This window comes from Manis pentadactyla, chromosome 1 (genome assembly GCF_030020395.1).
Source record: "Manis pentadactyla isolate mManPen7 chromosome 1, mManPen7.hap1, whole genome shotgun sequence".
Classification (NCBI taxonomy): Eukaryota; Metazoa; Chordata; class Mammalia; order Pholidota; family Manidae; genus Manis; species Manis pentadactyla.
In genome coordinates, this window is record NC_080019.1 from 179,383,684 (window position 1) to 179,404,210 (window position 20,527).

Genomic DNA, 20,527 nt, shown 5'->3' on the forward strand with positions numbered 1-20,527 from the left:
TGTCTCATCTGTGACTGCAACCTTTCAGTGTCATAGTATGTTAGAGCTGAAAGAGATTTTAGAGACAAGCTAGAGAAACCACATATCCATGCACATGCACACACATGCATGCACTCACACCATTGTAAATATGAAGTAACTGAAGTAGTTTTCCCATGGTCACAGAACTATTCAGACAAGGACAGATGCAAGAAATAGCTTCATTAATTAACAGTTCCATTCAAGAACTCCTTTCCCCCATTTTTGTTTTATTTTGCCTTCAACAGAAGGAAAAATAGAGAAGGATGTCACTAACACTTTGTCTTTGCTACTGCAACCCCCTTCGCTATTTCAGAATCAAATTCTTTTCAATCACTAGCAATCTTATTTGACATGTTGTCCTCTTGAAGGCTGACCAGTTGCTTCCTTCCTTTATCAGGCTGCTAACCACCGTGCTGAGCTGCATCTAGTGTTGGACTTGATTTTCCTGACCAGTAGGTTTTAGTTCTACTTTAGACAAGAGTTTTTATAATAATATAGTAGAATATTTGAACAGAAACCTGAGAAATCAGTTTCAATTCACCAATTAAGAATATTTGGGGGAAGGATGTATTTTTCTAATGATGTTGAATTCACAGATCTGTGTGAAACCTCAGATGTCCCTAGTCTTTCCCTAGTTTTTTGGTTTGCAGCACTGACACCTCATTTTTTGTTTTGACTGTCCCTACAATTTAGCCGTATGAACACCAGGAGGAGGGGGTGTCACGAGTCACGGTGCGCTTCCTCAGAGAGGAATGATGTTGACTGTCTTCCCTAGATCTACACCAGAGGTGTTCACATCTTATTAAGGAGGAAACAAAAAGGACTTCCAAACTATGAAGCCATTAAAATAGCCTAAGGATGATTCTGAGAACAAAATTATCTTAAATTAAATCCTCAAGATACCGATAAGCCTCTTCCCTATCTCTCTTATTCCTGAAACAGTGAGTGCCAGCCTTGCCCTAACCAGTCTTTAGTCCCAACGCCTGACCTCTATTTAGACTTTGGGTTTATTTTTCTTCTCTTAACTGATCTGCTCTATGTCTACAATTTTCACCTCTTCATCTCTCTTTCTTCATGTCTTCTTTTCTCTTTCCCTCCTTCCTTTCTCTTTTTCTTTTTTCTTTTTTTTTTTAGAAATATCTAGACTTTCCAGTCTTTTCCTTAGACATCCCTGGATGAAGCTGCAAAAACAGAAAAGAGAAGTCCAGTTCAACCTAGCATATTCAAGGACCAAATCCAGAGTTGACCTTCTACAAATTCCAAAATGAAGGATACTTCAAACATTCCCTCTATCTTCTAGTGGGAACTGGAGATGACTTGCATGAAACATAACTTTAATATATAATACTATATAGCACTGGCATAGCACTTACTGTATGCCAGGCACTGTTTCGAAGTGATAGATATGGATATAGATCTCATTATTTGTATATGCACAGACATAAACACATAGACACATCAAATTATTAGTAATCTTTACCATTCTGTAGGTGAAAGCACTATTGTTATTCCCATTGTACGGATAAAGAAAACTGGGGTACAGAGGGTGGGTTACTTATCCAAGGTCACAGAGCTAAAATGAAGTGCAACTGTGATTTGAAACTCTTAACCACTATGCCCTATTGCCTTTCTATACAATAATTTTTTTTAGTGAGTGCATGATTTCTTACATAAGCACTTTAGCACACTTGGAAAATGGTTTTGCTTCTAGGCAAAATGGCAGCCAGAAAATATGAAGCAACATTAAGCTATATGACCAATATCCTAAACTTCCTGATGTCATACTGACTTGAAATAAGTACATTCATACTTGTAGGAATATGTATCCCAGCTTATGTGGTCTGGAAAAATTGTGTGTTTATAACAAAAAGCTTATTTGTAAAGAAAATACACTGAACTAATTACAACCAGATTGCAAACTGCTAAATGACAGGGACCCTCAGTAATAATAATTTGTATTCTTTATAGCTATCATCACAATGCTGTGGATTTATTAATAAGGCTGTATGTATATTCAAGGCATTAATAATAAGTAAATAATTTAATTATTATGATCTTTGGAATGAGTAGGGAAGATCTTTTCTTCCCACTTTGTAGATGAGGAAACTGAGGCTCAGAGAGCTTCTCATCTGTCCAAGAAGGACATTCTTTGTACCCCTTCTTTGTTACCTCCAGGGCTTATTAATCTTGATAACTCAACCTCTTCTGCTATATTTAGGACCTCTCCTGTCCAAGGAACAAATAACTTGTCTGCAATCTGAAGACATTTGTGTCTCTCTTTATTGTTTCTTTTCTTATCCCTTATTACAAAGGCCATACCACAATTTACTTTACTAAGAACAAACTATATGAAATAATATTCTTGAGGTGGATATTCATCCAAGGTTTTAACATGGAAAACTTACAGATGTTACAACCAGAAAGTAACTATTTTATTTTATGTTTTCCCCAACCTGTTTTATACAGTAAGTCATGGAGAACAAAGGTTATAGTTGTTTATTCAAAGGTGCCATGAGTTATGGGAAGAATACGGGCCAAAATCCACATCTTCTGACTCTATTAATTTTCTCTGTCTACTGGCTTTTTTCCTGGTAGAGCCTTGAGCTTATCTTTCCTACTAGCCAGGTGAAGATTCTAGTATCAGACTTGTCTTTCACTCCATCATTTATGAAAATGCCAGTAAGAAGTGGAACATTGTGGCAGGCCACTGGAGACCTATTTTCAGTATGAGGAAGAGCTGTCAATAAATGAGATTTCAGTAATTTAGTTTAACTCCTCATTTTCAGTGCTAATCCTGTTCAGAACACTACACTTAGCCCTTTTAAAGTTGTCTGTCCAGTAATAAAATCCTTACTGCATTTTAGCACCTTGAATATCATGAGGGAAATGTCTCATACTTATATTGAAAATAGCTACATTTTTAACATTCAACTTTCTAACTAACCTGGCAATCCTGAAAATAATAAAATAATTTAGCATAGCACATTTTCTTAATTAATCTTCATCTGCTTCTTATTGAGCATCACATTCTTTTTTTCATATTTGCAAAGTCATGATACATTTCTAGGAATCAATGTCTAGCTGTCTGGAGGAAGTGTGCAAAGCCCTCCTTTCTGAAAGATGAAATAATATTTATCCACCACCAGTCTCCTATTCTTCCTAGTTTTTCAAATATGTATGACTTCCCTGTTCTAAGATCACACATTTCCCTGAACCACAGAGATGTTAAGCCAAGGAGATCCCAGCCTTAGGGAATGCCAACATTAATGGAGTAAACTTAAAAGAGATGGGTAATGAATGTAAGTATACGTGTGCTAGTGGGAAGACAGACTGACAATGCACTGACTGGTGGAGGGTAGGGTGGGTGACCACAGCCAACTTTCTTGTGCTTGCCGCAGCCTTGGCCTCTCCTGTCTGCCCTGAGTGGGGTCTCTGCTCTCTCCCCCACAGCTGTGGACATGGATGGAAGACCTTCAGAAGGAGATGCTGGAGGATGTCTGTGCAGACTCAGTGGATGCAGTGCAGGAACTGATCAAGCAGTTCCAGCAGCAGCAGTCTGCCACCCTGGATGCCACCCTCAACGTCATCAAGGAAGGCGAAGACCTTATCCAGCAGCTCAGGTCAGCGCCTCCCTCCCTGGGGGAGCTCAGCGAGGCCAGGTCAGCATGGGCGGTGCTTTCCAGTGGGAAATGCCTCGGACTAGATGTGAGATAAGTCATGTCCTGATCTTGGCTCAGCCTCAGCCAGCTTTGTGGTCTTGTGTGAGCTTCAGTCTGTCCATCTGTCAGATATAAAAATGCCTGCACCATACCCAACTTGAGTTTAGAAGAAAATTGTAAACAGACAAGCTCTGATATTTCAAAGCATTATTTGTCATTTGTGATGTTATTCAGCAATCAATAAGTTACATAAAATTAACAACAATTGCAATACAATTATAATTACAACAACAAAAGTTAACAACATTCAGCAGAAAATAAATACCATCTTCATTAAAAATTATGGCATATTTGGTCAGGTGGAGAAATAGCCATTATGGAATATAGTGTTCTTTGGCATCTGACCTCAGGCTGAACTCTGAACTCCAGTTCCCCAGTCAGCAAAAATGGCTGGCTTTGGCCCCATGACAGTACAGAAAGTGTGTGTTACTGTCCCACCTGCTCTCCATAACCCACTTATGACCTTTCCACCTTTCCTTTCTGTCCAGAAAATGAAACTCCTTCTCTGTCGATTTAAATAAACATAACTAAGAAGGAAAATCCCATCTAAAGTCTTAAATGCATTTAAAATTACCACACCATTGCCTCCTTTCCATTGGTATCTGTATCTAGTTTCCTCTCCCTGTGAAGGGCACTGCTCCTCAGATAAAGTGTCATGAGGCCTTGAGCAAGCTCTCAGCAAACCAGCCCTGTGCACAGGTACTGTATAAATAGGATTTGATGGTGCTAATGATGTCTGCCTGCAGAGACTTGTTCTATCCCAAAAGTCACTTAATGCTGGGACCTTTGCCAGGTCTAGACAGAAATAATCTCATCAACGAGTCCCAGGCCAACCCTAGAGCCTGAGGGAATTACTTCAGTTGGAGAGGGCTCTTTTCCCTATACCAGTTGTCCAGTTAAATAAACAATGAGAACTTACCTTCAGATAGTTCTGGCATGTTTTTCTGTTGGAAATTAATCATTTCTATTCTAAACATGCTCATGAGATGTTCTGAGTCCTCATGTGCATACTAACCAGACAACCTTTTTCCCCTACTCCCCCAATTCATCCTCATGAATATATAATACATGAGTTGTGTCTGCCTCCCTAGGAAACTCCACTGTTACTTGCTTCTGAAGAAAATTCCAAATAGTAGACAGTCACTCTCTCTGGGCCTCAGCTGCTTCATCTGTGTGATTAAATGGTTCCCTGTAGGAGCTCTGTCATTTCTGCAATTTTGTGATAGCTTTGTGTTTTCCCTCCAAATTTTTTTTCACAAGTATGGCTGGCTTCCCTCTCTGTGGGGCTGGGTCTACAGAGATGGCACTTGCTCTTAATAACTGCCAACCTTGCACAATGCCTAAGGCCTGAAGGCTGCTCAGGGATGGTGAAAGCAATGATGTAGCTGATGCCTGTCCTACAAGTTTAAGTTCCATGGATTTCAGAGCAGACCATAGGTGTGTGACCAAGAGCCACTGGTGACTATTCATTCCCCCAAAAGCCTGACTCTAGCCCAGGCTCCCCTCCTTAATATCAAGACTAGTCAAAGAGAAAAAGAAGTAAATGTGCCTAATGGACATTGGCAGGATGCCTTATATACATCAGAGCACACTAAGTCTCTAGGTTTCCGAGACTCTCCTGGCACTTGTCACTGAAGCACACCTAAGATGGCTTTTGCATTGTCTCTGTGATTCCTGGTGAGTGTTACTCTGACATAGGTACTGTGCAAAATGGTCAGAAATTGTTCTCTTTCTTCTGGAAGCAGTGTAATGGAGAAAGACTGAGAGGAGCAACGAGGATAATCATTGCCTCCCAGCAGCGAAGTCCTCAACAAATGTATAATGCACGGTATTGGGCACATCTCATGTTTTTCTCATGACTAGGGGTGCCTGTGCAATGGTGGTGTTTCATGTCCAAACAGGGCAGGGTTAGGAGGTCGGATTGGGAGCTTTCTAAATGAAAGGAAAGGCTCCTGACAGACTGCCCTTATGCTCCCTTCAGAAACAGGTGGTGTGAGCTCACACACCTTTGCCAGGCTAAGAGGACTAGATTTCAGAAAGCCTGCTGATGAGAGGATTCAAAACTCATGATTTTCCCTTTGTCCTCTGACTTCTTAACTTGTATAAGAAATAAGACGTCACAAGATGATCAATGTGCCCTTTTATTTCACGTTTTAGGGCTCTAGCTTACTCGTGGCTTTATAGAATCTAAACTTCTTAACCTCCATAGTTTTCCTATTTTAATGATCTCTTTGGAGGCCTCACCACCCCTCACTTCTCTGAGCAGATGAATATGTTTATCTCTTGGTTACTCTCTACGATGTGTCACCTCCTCCCTGCTACTTTTATATGGACTCTCCCTGCTCAGAAAGCAAAGCCCTTCCATCTACTAGGTCAAGTTCATCCTTTTCTTCTAATGCCTCAATCAAAACTCATCAGAACCTTCTTGTTGTTCTGGCCTCTTGTGCCCTACCTTCTCCTTTCCCCAAGGGGCCTGTACCCCAGTCAGCACTTCACTTGCATCCTTTCAGGATTAGCAGTCATTCATACAGCATGTTCCTGGTCACAGAGCATGGTCACACACTGTCTTATTTGACAGCAAACTGTGAAGTGAGCAGGGCAGGGATTAAGTCCACATTACTGGAGGCAACCGGGGCTCAGGGAGGTGATTTCCCAAGGCCACCAGCCCATGTATATCAGAGCGGGGACGTAATCCAGGCCTGCAGCCCCCAGAGCCCATGCTTTCCTGACTACAGCTTAAAGCTGTGTAATAACACTAGCCTGCAACTTTGGCATAGTATTATAAAGTAGATGGATAATTTTGGTAGTCGGGATATTATTTTATATTAACCACAATCCTGTGACGCACAAATAGGAAGGGTGCTTTTCATATGTCTTTGTCTACTCTTACGCCCTGTGATTAATAGGTCTACTCTTATGCATGTGTATGTGTGTGTATTTAAACTATACCTATTAGACTACATGTATGTATGGAACCATTCCATTTCCTGATATTTTATGCTTTGGAGAGCCCCTCCCCATACATTATTTCATTTGATTCCCCCTTCTCCTTCCACAATACTGTCTGGGGAATAAGAAAGCAGTTAGTCTCAAAGCTACAGTGCCATGCCTTACAAAGAGGACACATGTGTCTTTGGTTCACCTAAGCAAGTTGTACCAAGCTCACAGTAGGAGTCTGATAAACATCCAGCTTGCTCAGACAAGGAAAACCCCCTGCTCCTATGTTACGTTTAACACGCAAGGTCCCCCTTTTTTGTCCCACTATGCCACAGGGACTCTGCCGTGTCCAACAACAAGACCCCCCACAGTAGCTCCATCAGCCACATTGAGTCAGTTCTGCAGCAGCTGGATGATGCCCAGGTGCAGATGGAGGAGCTGTTCCATGAGCGGAAGATCAAGCTGGACATCTTCCTGCAGCTGCGCATCTTTGAGCAGTATACCATTGAGGTACAGGTGGGGAGGACGGGGGTCATGGAGCGTGCTGGGAGGCCTGCAGAGGGGCTTGCTTCCTGGCCAAGGGTGTTGCTCCAGGGATGGAGAGGGGAATGCCAGGCAGCAGAATAAGGGAATTAGAGAGAATGGTGCATCAAGGATATATTTTTAGAGATCAAAAACTTCATATTCCACCAGTTATAGTCCTCTGTCCATCTCACCTCCACCGCCAAGCAGAGCCCCTGTTTCACTCTCTGTCTGGGGATTACTTCACTGAGAATGTTTTTGTTGGAATTAATTAGACCCTTGGTACTTTGGTTCCTGAAAGACCATGGAGTTGGCTGTTAGGTGACTGAGGTAGATTCACTGGATTCTATAGCTTCATGAGTAGGTAGGTGTTAAAATTAGTAGGCCAGGGATGACTGTAGGTCAGGGATTAGATGAAATTGTACTGTGGCCAGGAAGTCAGGAGCCACAAGAAAGAAGACTTTTATCCTCAGTTTGCTTTCGGTTTATTAAGAAAGTAAGTCTGTGCTAAAGGCACTTACTGGTTCATCTCATAGACTCTTTAGTTCCTTCAGGGAAGGTCAGAATTAGATGTTCTGGTATATTTATATCCCCTTTGTGATACTCATTAATAATGTCTTCCCACATAATATCCACCTTTTATTATTTTCTACTTTGAAACACTAACTAAAGTCAGGCCAGGAGGGTTTCTGGGGTGTGGAAAGTATCCAACACCTACACTTTGTCCTTTCCAGGAATGACAAAAGGTTAAACTAAAGGCATGTCTTTACTCCCTGCTGGGTGGTATGTGGTATGAGGGAGAGCCAATTTCTCATCATGTTTTTTATCCCACCGGGGCTTCTGGGTGTTTGGGAATGCTCTTGCCAACCATATCTGTAGAAGCTTCCATGGAACTGATCTGGAAGGAAATTGATTTTTTTTTTTTTTTAATGTTGAAAGTTCCAATATCCCAATCCCAGTCCCACATGGGACCAGCAAACTATCATGACAACATGTGCCCTTTTCTTTGATCCTGAGACCAAAAATGTTTATATTAAGAATTGTAAATGTAACAGAAAACCAGTACTAATGTGATCCTTCCTGTGCCTTACTCTCTAATGATCTTTCTTTCCTTATAAACACACCTCTACCCCTGCCTCCCTGGAAGCCAGTACAATTTCTTGCTTAAAGATTTGTTCAAGGTGCTTTCTGAAAAGTTTTTAGAACAAAACAAAAGATAAGGTCTCAGTTATCCTTCAGACTTATTCCATAACTTTAGGTGAATTTATTTATAATTTATTTTAAATTTACACCCAGAAGGACTTCAGGTAGAAAGGAATATTAAAACATACATTGAAAGAACAATGAAAATGCCAGTGGAAAATTAGAGATATTGCATGCAGCAAAGAATGAATATGGTGAACCTTATAAAGGTGAGGCAGCAAACGTAATAAAGGAAAGAGGGGGTGTGAGTTATTATTCTTCAGTAATTGCAAGTGAGACTCACAAAAATAAATAGAGGTAACATTTGATTGCAGTGATGTAGACCCCAGGGACTCCTACCATCCTTCCTCAGCAACTTTCACACCAAGAGTAAATATATCCAGGGGGGTAATTATGTTAGCAGGTGTAGTATTTTGCTGCTGTAGTCGTTGTTTACTCTCCTGTCATTCCAGGTCCACATCAAAAAAATGCTGAAGGGGAAGGAAAGAGTCTGAGGGTTTGGATGTTTAAATATTATTTCATTAGGTGGCTACAGTTTTGAGGTCAGGGTTGCTGGTTTAGTTCTGGAAAGGGTCAGTTAGCTTCACTTTGCCACAGACTGCACCCCTGACATCAGCTGGGGGCATCACCAGTGTGTCTTTGCCTATGGTGATTCTAGGAAAATCCATTTCCACTCCTGAAAAACAATCAAAGTACATGCAAAAGAAATCCTTTCAAAAAAAAAAAGCTGACTATAAATCAAATACTTTAAAATTGGATCCTATTTAAATGTTGCATTGAGGAGCTTGATATTTAAATTGTAGGATTTGCATTCTTTAGCCTTTGTATTGCATAAAAATTCCCCTCCTACCCTGGAAGTATCCTGTACAGCAACTTGGACAACTTGGTATAAATAAAGCAAAAATGGGGAAATCGTATGAGGGCCTAATAAAATGAAGGAAATAAAGAGTAATTTGTTTCTACACCCTGTGGTTTAGGCAGTGACCTTGAGGCTTTGGAAGGGGTCTTGTGACTTGGGGTGTATCCCAAAGCTTGGGAAAATGCTGCATTTCATCTTAGATAGAAATGGAAATCCTGCTAAACCAATAGAAAAGTTCTGCTTCAAGTCAGATGATCAGAAGTTGTGTTTGAGGGTGATGAGATTATTTCAAATGCCAGCTAGTTTTTCACTGTGGAGATGAAGGGTAAACATCTAGAGAAGATTAAGAGTGTGAAACTGAGGGTGGTTTCTATAATGAGAGACATGTTGGAGCTGACACAAGCCAGGGCAGAGGCTGTCACTGCAGGACCTTCAGCTATGGTTTCCTTCCATAAAGGACATACTCAGAATTCCTGGGGATTACTGAAAACCAGAGCAGGCCTGCTCCCCTTCCATCTGGTGAATCTAAGCATGACTCCTTAACCATATCACTGATGGCTGAGATGGGCTAATTGGTTTAAATATTAAGGTAGTGCAGAAGTTGCTCCACCACTCTCCTTTTACTCAGTAATACTGGTGTATGTGGCTCCCATAGTATAACCTGGGATGAGGTCCTATGGCACCCCCACTGAGAGTGAAATTTATCCCAAATATATTAGGCAAATGTCCAAAAACCAAGATGGCAGCTGCATTCCTGACATGCCTTCTTAGACTCTGTGGAGACCAAAGTGTGAAGTGGAACATCATGTTCTATAAAGTCTTTTCCTGCAGTTTGAGCATCCCTCTGTGAAAGGCATTTTATATGAAATAGTTATGATAGAAGAGACATTTCACCAAATGCAAATGGTGTTTATATTGTGGTGATAAGAATGTGGGTGATTTTTTCCTTATTTTTGATTCTTTCATGCATTTCCAAGTTTTCTACAATTAACCAGAATGATCAGAAAGAAATTAAAATATATTTTTAGAAGCAAGACTAGGCCAGTGGTCTCCAAATCCTTTTGATTGTGCACTCTCTAAATAAAATATTTTTGAACTTGGAACCCCCTGTATATGCATATATATTAGTTTATAAATGATATACATGTTCTACCATCACTGGCTAATAATTTCAAAAGTTAGTCTGCCCTTAGGATGAAGTTCAGCTTTTTCATTAGGAATTGTGGTGCCATATTTCAAATAGTCTTCTTGATAATTTGCAATTATTTTTTTAGCCTGGTTTTCTGGCAGATCTGATTAGATTGTCATTATTTCTTTACCCTGTAACATGGCTGACAAAAAAAGTTCAAAGTTCTCTTGTGTTTTCATGATTAATATTATCTTCAAACTGCAGTTTCTTTGATAAGCTATGTGTCCTTTTGTGAAGGTTAGTTTAGTTGAAACAAGATCATAAATAAATCCATTTAACTGGGCACATGAAAAGACAGTAATTTGAGATATGCTTACAGCAACTGAACAAACAAGTCACAGTCAGCCCTTCTGCATTGTGTACCCCCACCTTCCCTGAGGAGCCTCAGCAACTGCCATGATTAGAATGAGACCCACACCAGTCTACCAGTGAAAGTCTAGGGATACATCATATGTTCTTTATTGGTTTGACCAAATATGTGTGCATATAATATATATATACATACGTATGTGTATTTATATGGCAAGAATTTTTCTGTTTTCAGTGGATAATCATAGGCAGTCCCTGGGTGCCATATGCACACTAAAAGCAACACTAAGTAAGATATTCTAAAAAGGACTTCATGAGAAATGGGCTATAGTTATGGTCTTTCTCTTAAATCTTTGACTCTATAATTACAATTAAAGTTGCTTATTGTACCTGAAAATTAATCTGTGTAATTAACCTGAGGGAGGAATGGAATAGCCAGCTATAAATCTGTGGGGCTCTTCCAAGTTGGGGCCAGGCTGAGGCTGGGAAAAAAATGGCCTTTGAGGAGGAGAATTCCAGCTAGAGGAGAGAAAGCCGATTGTAATTTACGGTGGTCACAACTCTTCAGTTGGCTGTAGATAGAGGCCCTTTGCATTTTATATTTGAAAGAGATGGCTTACCCAGCCTTTCACCTAATGGAAATTCAACTCAATAAACATTTAATGAACACCTACTAGGTACCAAAAACTATGTTGGGCATTGAGGATACAAACAGTCCCTGCCATTAGGGGGTTTGTTGTGGAGAAATGCAGAAACAGAATCATTGTACAAGGTGATGATTCTGTCACACAGCCCCACAGTCTGGTGAGAACAGTGAGGCAAGAATGTGTAGCTTGGTCAGGCTGCCATGCAATGTTTCCCCATAAGGTTACATCTGGAGGACAGGTAAAAGTTGGTGGCCAGGATTTGGCTTTCCTGGAGAATTGCATCCAGGCTCTACCAGCACATCTTGGAGCCAAGAAATGGGGCCTGGGTTTGGGGTAGGGAATAGGGTAGGTGGAGGGGAGAGAGGAGGGAGCGCAGAATTTCATTATTGTGTTGAACCAAAGTCTCCACCCTGCTACCCTTTGGCCCTAGTTCTGTTCCCTGGAAAAACAGATCGGCTCCCTCTTTTATTTGGCAGCCTTAAAAATACTTGAAAATGATCATCATAGGCTTCTTTGTATAAATTATTTCTGCAGTCTTCTAAACCCTAAGCATTCAATGACTATTTCTCTTGTCAGCCCTTCTCTGTGGCACATATCCCCAATTTACCTACCTCTTTCTGGATGTAACATAGTTTCCAGACTCCTAATTATCCTGGTTGCCCTCTCCTGAAGGCGAGTTAGCCATGCCCAGCCTACATACACACACCCGGGTGCTGCACGCTGAGTAACAGTGGCAGTCTCCCAGTGCAGCCCAGGAGATGGAAGCTGTTTCAGTGACTTCATCACCTATCTTACCTAGGCTTGTGCTCCCTTAAAAGCCCGAGATTATTTTTTCAAGGCAAGTGCTTTCAATACACTGATTTTTTAAAATTTATTTTATTTTTTTATTTTGGTATCATTAATCTACAATTACATGAAGAACATTATGATTACTAGGCTTCCCCCTTCACCAAGTCCCCCCAACATACCCCTTCACAGTTACTGTCCATCAGCGTCAATACACTGATTTTTAAAAATTTTAATGAAAGCTTTTTCTATTTGTTCCCTCCAAAATTTTATCTTTTTTTTGTTTGTTTTTATGGCCCAGTGGCTATTTCAAATATTGGCCAGGTCAGGCAGGGCTGTGTGGTGATTCCCAGGAAGTTCTCCTCTGGTGGCACTGGGTTGTCAGCCTGCACAGTCATTCTGTTGACTGTGGGTCAGCTAAGCACCACATCATTTAGTCCAGCTTCATGACCTTTCCTTCCAGAGATATAGCACAAGACTCTGCAAAGCTGCTGTTCTCCACATTTGTAACATGCTTCAAATCCACCATCATAGTAACTATAACAAAGAAAATGGGATTTGTTTGAGATCAATCTTTGTGTGATCAATTCCTCCTAGGGATCACTGTAGCATTTCCTAAATATACCCCAGATCCTTTTAGAAGGACATGGAGAACAAATACTTCAAAGTAAACCAAAGTCTCCACAAAATATTTGTTTGATTGTCTGTTTTAGACTTCTGTCAAATTGATTTCTGGATCACTGGGGGTTCCCTTACTAAATTCCTTTCTAAAAACAAAACAAAACAAAACAAAACAAAAAGGCTTATTCACACAACTTTAGTATTCTGGCAAGTCATCTCTTTGGAGGAAATTATCATAGATCTCTGATGGAAACTTTCAGGTCACTATGTAATGGGGATGTTCTGGGGCTATGAACCGAAAGTCAGGTTATATTATCAAGGTATAAATGCTTAAGCTTCTCATTTTGGGTAAGGATGCAGGGGATTCAGTAGAAGGAAGCAAATGTAAGTTCCAAACTAGGTATTTAGCTTATACAAGAAAAAAAGCATTTTGATGTTCAAGCATTTATAATTACTAGAATGAATGAACAATATATGTTGTAGGATCTCTTCAACAAAGGGGATATCTTTTGAAAAAAGACTAGGTTTCCACAAGAGGCAAAGATGTGGACAAAATAACCACTAAGATGCACTCAAGATCCCATCAGGATCAGTCATGATTATATCAAAGATCTCAGTTCTAATCATGATGATGAAGAACATGAAATTGGTCATAAAAATTATTCCAATATCCAAATTATCCAATTGGAATATAAATTGGCTAAATGAACATTAGAACTTATCAATCATAGCATGTTGCAATATGTTCTTACATTTTTGTCAAAAATTAAAAAAGACTAAGTGGATTTCTTTACTGACAAGTCCTGCTTTTCCAGAAAATTCTTGTGATATCCCCAAAGGGCTCTATATAGCTATATAAATAAATATTTTAACTCTTTAGACAAGTGATGTGTATTTCTAAAGCAGAAAGAAATGCTATGATAGACCTTTAAAATAATCTAATAGAATTCACTAATCTCAACATTTTATAAATTGACAGAGAAGAACTTTAGACAAGGAGAATAAATGACTGGTAATTTAGTTTATTTTAGTTTCACAGTGGTAAGTACCCTGTATCAATATACAAGCCCATTACAGATAAAAATAGCTCTTCCCTTGCAATGATACTGTCTCTCTTCAGCTGCAAAATGTCTTTATCTTCTAGCTCCTGTAGGTCAGTGGAGAATAGCTTTCACTTTTTCTCATCTTAATAAAATAATGGCATCATAAAACAGGTGCTCATTTTGCAATTGACAGCCCATGTGTTTCATCACACCTCACCACAGTGGAATGCCTTGGACCCTTCCTCCCTCGGTAGTTGAAACGGGACTGGACTTTAATGTACATGACCTGCAGTGTTTATACACATACACATACACACACACGCGCACACACACACACATACCTTTTGCTAAGGCAGTATAGTACAGTTATCGAGTATGCAGTATTTTGAGTTAGAGTGCTTAGGTTTGAACCCTGTTCCACCAACTTTTTTAATTGTGTGACTTTAAGCAAATTACATACTCAGTTTCTCATCTAAGAAATAGGGATGAGAATGATTCCCAGCCCACAGGGTTATTAAGGGTTTAATGAGTTAACACATATAACATTATTAGCAAAGCTTCTCGCAGTTAATAAATACTTACTACATTACAGTCAGCATTATTGTCATCAATTGATTATACCAATATTATAAATATATAAAATATGTACAAATATAATAATTATTAATAGCAATATATATATATATATAAATACACACATACACACATATACACTTCCAGATTTTAAGCAAACAGCCCATCTTATTCTGCCCCATTGTTTCTCTCCCGATTTGTTACCTCATATTAAGTGATCCCTGAGTGTTCATGAAACTGCTGAGAGAACCCAAGGCATCTGCTCTTGCCATGCAGAGAACAACACAGAAGGCAGGTTACACTCCTCTGCATACAACCTTGTCCCAATGTTTACACTCCAATACCAGATTGCAGGGGTGTCCCCTGTTTAGGACAAAGACTCCTTGGGGACCAGAGAATTCTAGATACATTAATATTACCCTTATACTGAGTAATCTGACAGAATCATTAAAACAAAAAAGAATTACCAAACTCTTAAACAAAAATATCCTCTTGGGAAAAGGCTCTGTATTTTGATGTGAAGGTAAATTATTCCTGGCATTTATATAAGGCCACAAAAATAATTCCTTAACTGATCTATTCAAAGAACACACAATTAATTTTAAAAAGTCATGTGAAATGAAGCAAATGGAGTTATCATGGTTTTGTTTTGTTTTTCTTTTAAAGAAGGAAATGGGAAAGATTAAATGGCTATTTCTCTGAAGTGAAAATAAATAAAAGAAAACTACTCCCAACATCAGTTCTTGGGCAGATTTATTGATATAACAGCATTGTTAAGAGCACTGGACTTTGTGGTTGAATGCTCAGCTCTGCCACCACCAGCTCTGAGGCCATGGGGAAAATGATCTGACTTCTCTGTACTTTAGTTTCCTCTCAGGGCTGCTAGGAAGATTAAATAAAAGAAAGTTGATTAAATGCTTAACACATTGTCTATTCCATAATAAGTGCACAGTAGAAGCAAACCTTGGAGATACTGCAGGTTCAATTCCAGACCACTGCAATGAAGGAAATACTGCAATAAAGCAAGTCAAATCAATTTTTTGGTTTCCTACTGCACATAAAAATTCTGTTTACACTGAACTGTAGTCTATTAAAGTACAATAGCATTATGTCTAAAAAGAAAAATGTAATACACAGGTTTTAAAATACTTTATTGTTACAAAATTATTAACCATCATCTGAGCTTTTAGCAAGTTGTAATCTTTTGCTGGTGGAGGGTCTTTGCCTTGATGTTGATGGCTGCTGACTGATCAGGGTGGTGGTTGCTGAAGGTTGGGGTGACTACAGCATTTTCTCAAAAGAAGATAACAATGAAGTTAGTTACATCAATTGACTCTTCCTTTCACAAACAATTTCTCTGTAGCATGCAGTGCTGTTTGATAGCATTTTTCCCACAGTAAAACTTCTTTTAAAATTGGAGTCGGTCCTTTCAAACCCTGAACTGCTTTATCAACTAAATTTATGTAATATTCTAAAGCCTCTGCTGTCATTTCAACAATCTTCATAGCATCTTCATCAGAAGTAGATTCCATCTCGTGAGACAACTTTCTTTGCTCATCCATAACAAGCAACTCCTCATCCATTCAAATTAAGTTTTTTCATGAGATTGTAGCAATTCAGTCACATCTTCAGGCTCTGTTCCTAATTCTAGATCTCTTACTATTTTCACCACATCTGCAATGACTTCCTCCATTGAAATTTTGAACCCACCAGTCATCCTTGAAGGCTGGAATCAACTTCTTCCGAACTCCTGTTCATGTTGATATTTTGACCACTTCCATGAATCATGGATATTCTTAATGGCATCTAGAAAAAGGAACCCTCTCCATAGGTTTTCAGCTTACTTTGCTCGGTTCCATCAGAGGAATCAGTATATATGGCAGCTACAACCTTACAACATTTATTTCTTAAATAATAAGACTTGAAAATCAAAATGACTCCTTGGGCTACAGAATGGATGTTGTTAGTAGAAATGAAAACAACATTACATCTCCACCAGAGCTCTTGGGTGACCAGGTGTATTGCCAGTGAGCAGTCATATTTTGAAAGCAATCTTTTTTCCTGAGCAGTCTGTCTCAATAGAGGGCTTCAAATATTCAGTAAACCATGTTGTAAAGAGATGTGCTGTCATCCAGGCTTTGTTGTCCCATTCACAGGGCATAGGCAGAGTATATTTAGCGTAATTCTTAAGGGCCCTAGGATTTTCAGAATGTTCAATGAGCATTGGCTTCAACTTCAAGTTAGCAGCTGCATTTGCCCCTAACAAGAGAGTAAGCCTGTCTTTTAAAGCCACGCATTGACTTCTCCTCTCTAACTATGAAACTCTGAGATGGCATCTTCTTCTAATAGGAGGCTATTTTGTCTGCATTGAAAATCTGTTGTTTAGTGTAACCACCTTTGTTCATTACCTGAGCTAGACCTTCTGGATAACTTGCTGCAGCTTCTGTATCAGTACTTGCTTCACCTCACACTTTTATGGCTTCTTTCTTTAAATCTCATGAACCAGCCTCTGCTATCTTCCAACTTTTCTGCAGCTTCCTCATCTCTCTCCGTCTTTATAGAATTGAAGAGAATTTTAGGGTAAGGCCTTGCCCTGGAGCAAGCTTTGGCTTAAGGGAATGTTGTGGTGATTTGATCTTCTATCCAGACCACTAAACCTCTCCATAACAGCAATAAGACTGTTTCTTTTTCATAGCATTTGTGTGTTCACTGGAGTAGCACATGTATTTCCTTCAAGAACTTTTCCTTTGCATGTGTAACTTCGCTGTTTGGTGCAAGATACCTAGTTTTCAGCCTGTCTTGGCTTTCTGCATGCCTTTCTCACTAAGCTTTCAATTTAAAGTGAGAGGCTCTTCCTTTCACTTGAGCACTTAGAAGCCATTATACTGTTATTCACTGACCTCATTTTAATATCGTTGTGTCTCAAGGAATAGGGAGGCCTAAGGAGAGTGAGAGAGACAGGGAAACAGCCCATCAGCGGAGCAGATAGAACATACATATTTATCAATTAAATGGGTAAGGTTCATGTGCCCCGAAAGAATTACAATAATAACATCAGAGATCAGTGATCACAGATCACCATATAAATTATGATAGTAATGATTTGAAGTATTGCAAGAATTTCCAAAATGTGACACAGAGACAAAATGTGACAGGGAAGTAAGCAAAGGCTGTTAGAAAAACAGCGCCAATAGACTTGCTTGTCAGAGTTGCCACAAACCTTCAATTTGTAAAAGAATACATTATTTGTGAAGTATAATAAAGTGAAACACAATAATATGAGGTGCCCCTGTGCAAGGTAAATTAGCCTTTTCAACCATGATCATCACCTTTATCATGGTTACTTCCATCTTAAAATGTTATGAAGAAAAGGACAGCACAGTAATATTTCCAGTTTTGCAGGTAATAATAAATAGCTAAGTTGATAGGAATAGACTATAGGAAGTGGGAAGAGAATAGGCAAGTGAATATTCAGGAGAGCACAGTAAAATATTGGAGGGGAGGGGCCAAAGTGTTCTTTGCATATAAATACTAGGGAAGACCTAGAAAATGGGAGGAGCCAATGGAGAAGGCTCCACGAGAAAAGAGCCACGAGAACAAATGCCTTGGGGACACTTTGCAGTGGTAGAATGCTGGATTCAGTGAATCTCATCTGGCTGGAAAGTCTTGGGCTTTGTTTTGAGGTGGGCCTTCACTCTCCCACTGCTTCTTATCCTTTCTAAATTTCTGTTTAACTTCTCTAATTTCTCTTATGGCTGTGACTTTAGAGTAGACAATTGTTAGAACAGAAATACTGCCAGTGTATCTCTCTAAGAGGTCATCGTATCCTACCATTCCAAGTAATTCAGGAGAGCTAGGGAGACAGAGGGCCCTGGAGCCCAGAGGGGAACTGAGTGGGCCAGGAGCTGAGAAGGAGCTAATTGAGTTGAAGGAGAAAACAAAAATAGGTTGATCGAAAGCTAAATGCCCTGTGGGCACCCTGTGTTCTCCCTTTCATTCATTTGGCTCAGACCTGAGTTTCTGCTTTGAACAAATTCCTCCAGGTTTCTTTTCCAAATGGCTTTAAATGGCCAAATCAGTTCTCCAGTGCAGGATTTTCTTTTCATGGTCTTGTTTCTATATTAGCAAAGGAGTCTGTGTCTGATATTGTGAGATAAGCCAGAGAAAAACATCTGGGTCTGGGGGTTATCATGAAGCTTTTCATGCCAGAGGGTTTACTTTGAAGGGTGGTGAGGACTTGAGCAGACTGGGAGGAAGGAGACGGGCATTTCAGGGCTAGTGGACCAGGGAAGGAGGCCGGAGAGGGCAGAGCCAACTCTCCAGGTCAGTGAGTAAACAGGCTGACTGGGTCATGTACCAGAAGAGCATGCCTTTTGGCTGGAAAGCTAGGTTTGTTTATTAGCAGTAAGTAAGCTTCAAGTTTGAAAATGTTTTCTCCTTAAAACAAAAAGAAGCCCCTGCTCTGTGCCAGCCCTGTACCCAAGAGAGAAAGTGGCGAGGAGGAACCCAATGAAAAAACATTCCTTGAGGAACCAAGAAACATTTAGGAAAGAAAAGAAACTCCAGAAAACAATAGAAATACACAAATAAAACCATTTTAAGGGGCTGGACATTAGTGCTTAGGGGGACTAGGAAGAGAGGGTCAGACAGCGAGGAAAGAACATTTAGATCCAGGAGGGCAGCCTTAGGAGTCAGGCTGTAGTGTTGAGTAGCCCCCTTGAAATCTGCGTTCTTCAGGCTTCAGAACAGACTTGGGACCTTGAGGTCAGTGCTGTCAAGGTGATGAGAGTAGACAAGGGCAGGGAACCCTGGATATAGAATCCTGGACATATTTACATTTGGTTTAGATTCAAATTGCCAAGATCCCAGACCTCTGAGCTTCACTCTCCCAACCGAAGCATCTCAGCTTTACTCTGCTCCTCCTCACCAGGACCCTCGACACCTTCCTTTCCACTGCACAGGTTCTTGGCTTGGGGCCTCTCTGAGATCTTTCTGCATAGACTCTGTTTCATGGAAACAAAACAAAAACCAAGATTGAAAGAAATGCAGTCTCTTATCCCTTAATGCTAGTTGTCTTGGTTTTATCTAATTTCTCTTTGTAGGCAAGGAAATGGACTAAAATTTTTGTTTAGGCTATTTTTAGTATATTACCTGATAAAGGACTATATAGTACATATTAAGAACTACTACAAATCTATAACCAAAAGATAATTAACCTAGGTTTTGTAAAATTCAGAAGACTTAGAAATACTTTGCCAAAGACTTAAAAGATGCCTTACAAAAGTAGATATAAATGATCAATAAGCATGTGAAATGGGCTTACCATCATTAGTCATTCTAAAACCACAGTGCAATATCACTTCACACCCCCTGGGATGACTAAATTTAAATAGATTGATAACATCAAATGATGATGAAGATGTAGAGCAACTAGAATTTTCATACATTCCTATCAGAATATAAAATTGCTATTTGGAATGTTCAACATACACCTGCCTTATGACCCTACAATTACACTTCTGGGAAACATCTTGAGAAATGAAAACTGTGTCTACAGAAAGACTTGTATAAGAACTTCCATATTAGCCATATTCATAATAGCCAAACACTGGAAACAACCCAAAAGTTCATCAGCTGGAGAATGGATAAAAATATCTTTTTGGCATATCTGTACAGTGGAATACAACTCAGCACAGCAAGAAATAAACTGGTACTCATAACCACACAGATAAATCAGAACACAGCATGCTGAATCCAGGAAGTCAGACAGAAAAGAGTACATACTGTATGATTCTGTTTGTTTCAAATCCAAGAATAGGCTAAGCTACAGCTGTGATGATAGAAATCAGGAAGTGGCACCTGCGGTATAGGAGTGGGGGAGGCAGGAACTGACTGGAAAGGGGCACAAGTAGACATCCTAGGGTGATGGAGAAGGTTCAGATTTGGTTTTCATGAAGGCTTCTTGAATGTCCACAGGTCTGCCCCTCATGAGCAGGGTCAACCCTGGGCACACCATTCCATCTGTCTGAGGGAGCATCAGCTTCTTCCAGAGGATGGACCTGGACGTCTCCACCCTGCCTGCCTCACTGGGTCATTGT

General features: G+C 39.8%; 1 protein-coding gene across 6 annotated transcripts in view; it reads left to right on the plus strand.

Moving 5' to 3' along the window:
- Positions 1–20,527, plus strand: part of LOC118922437 (kalirin) — a 483,582-nt gene that overhangs the window by 356,111 nt on the left and 106,944 nt on the right. For 4 of the 6 annotated variants that reach the window (XM_057503419.1, XM_057503422.1, XM_036905291.2 and 1 more), the window contains 2 exons: positions 3,472–3,680; positions 7,013–7,187. In XM_057503419.1, the coding sequence (XP_057359402.1) occupies positions 3,472–3,680; positions 7,013–7,187 (384 nt within the window). The remainder of the gene's footprint in view (positions 1–3,471; positions 3,681–7,012; positions 7,188–20,527) is intronic. The other 2 variants (XM_057503431.1, XM_057503435.1) reach the window with 1 other exon arrangement.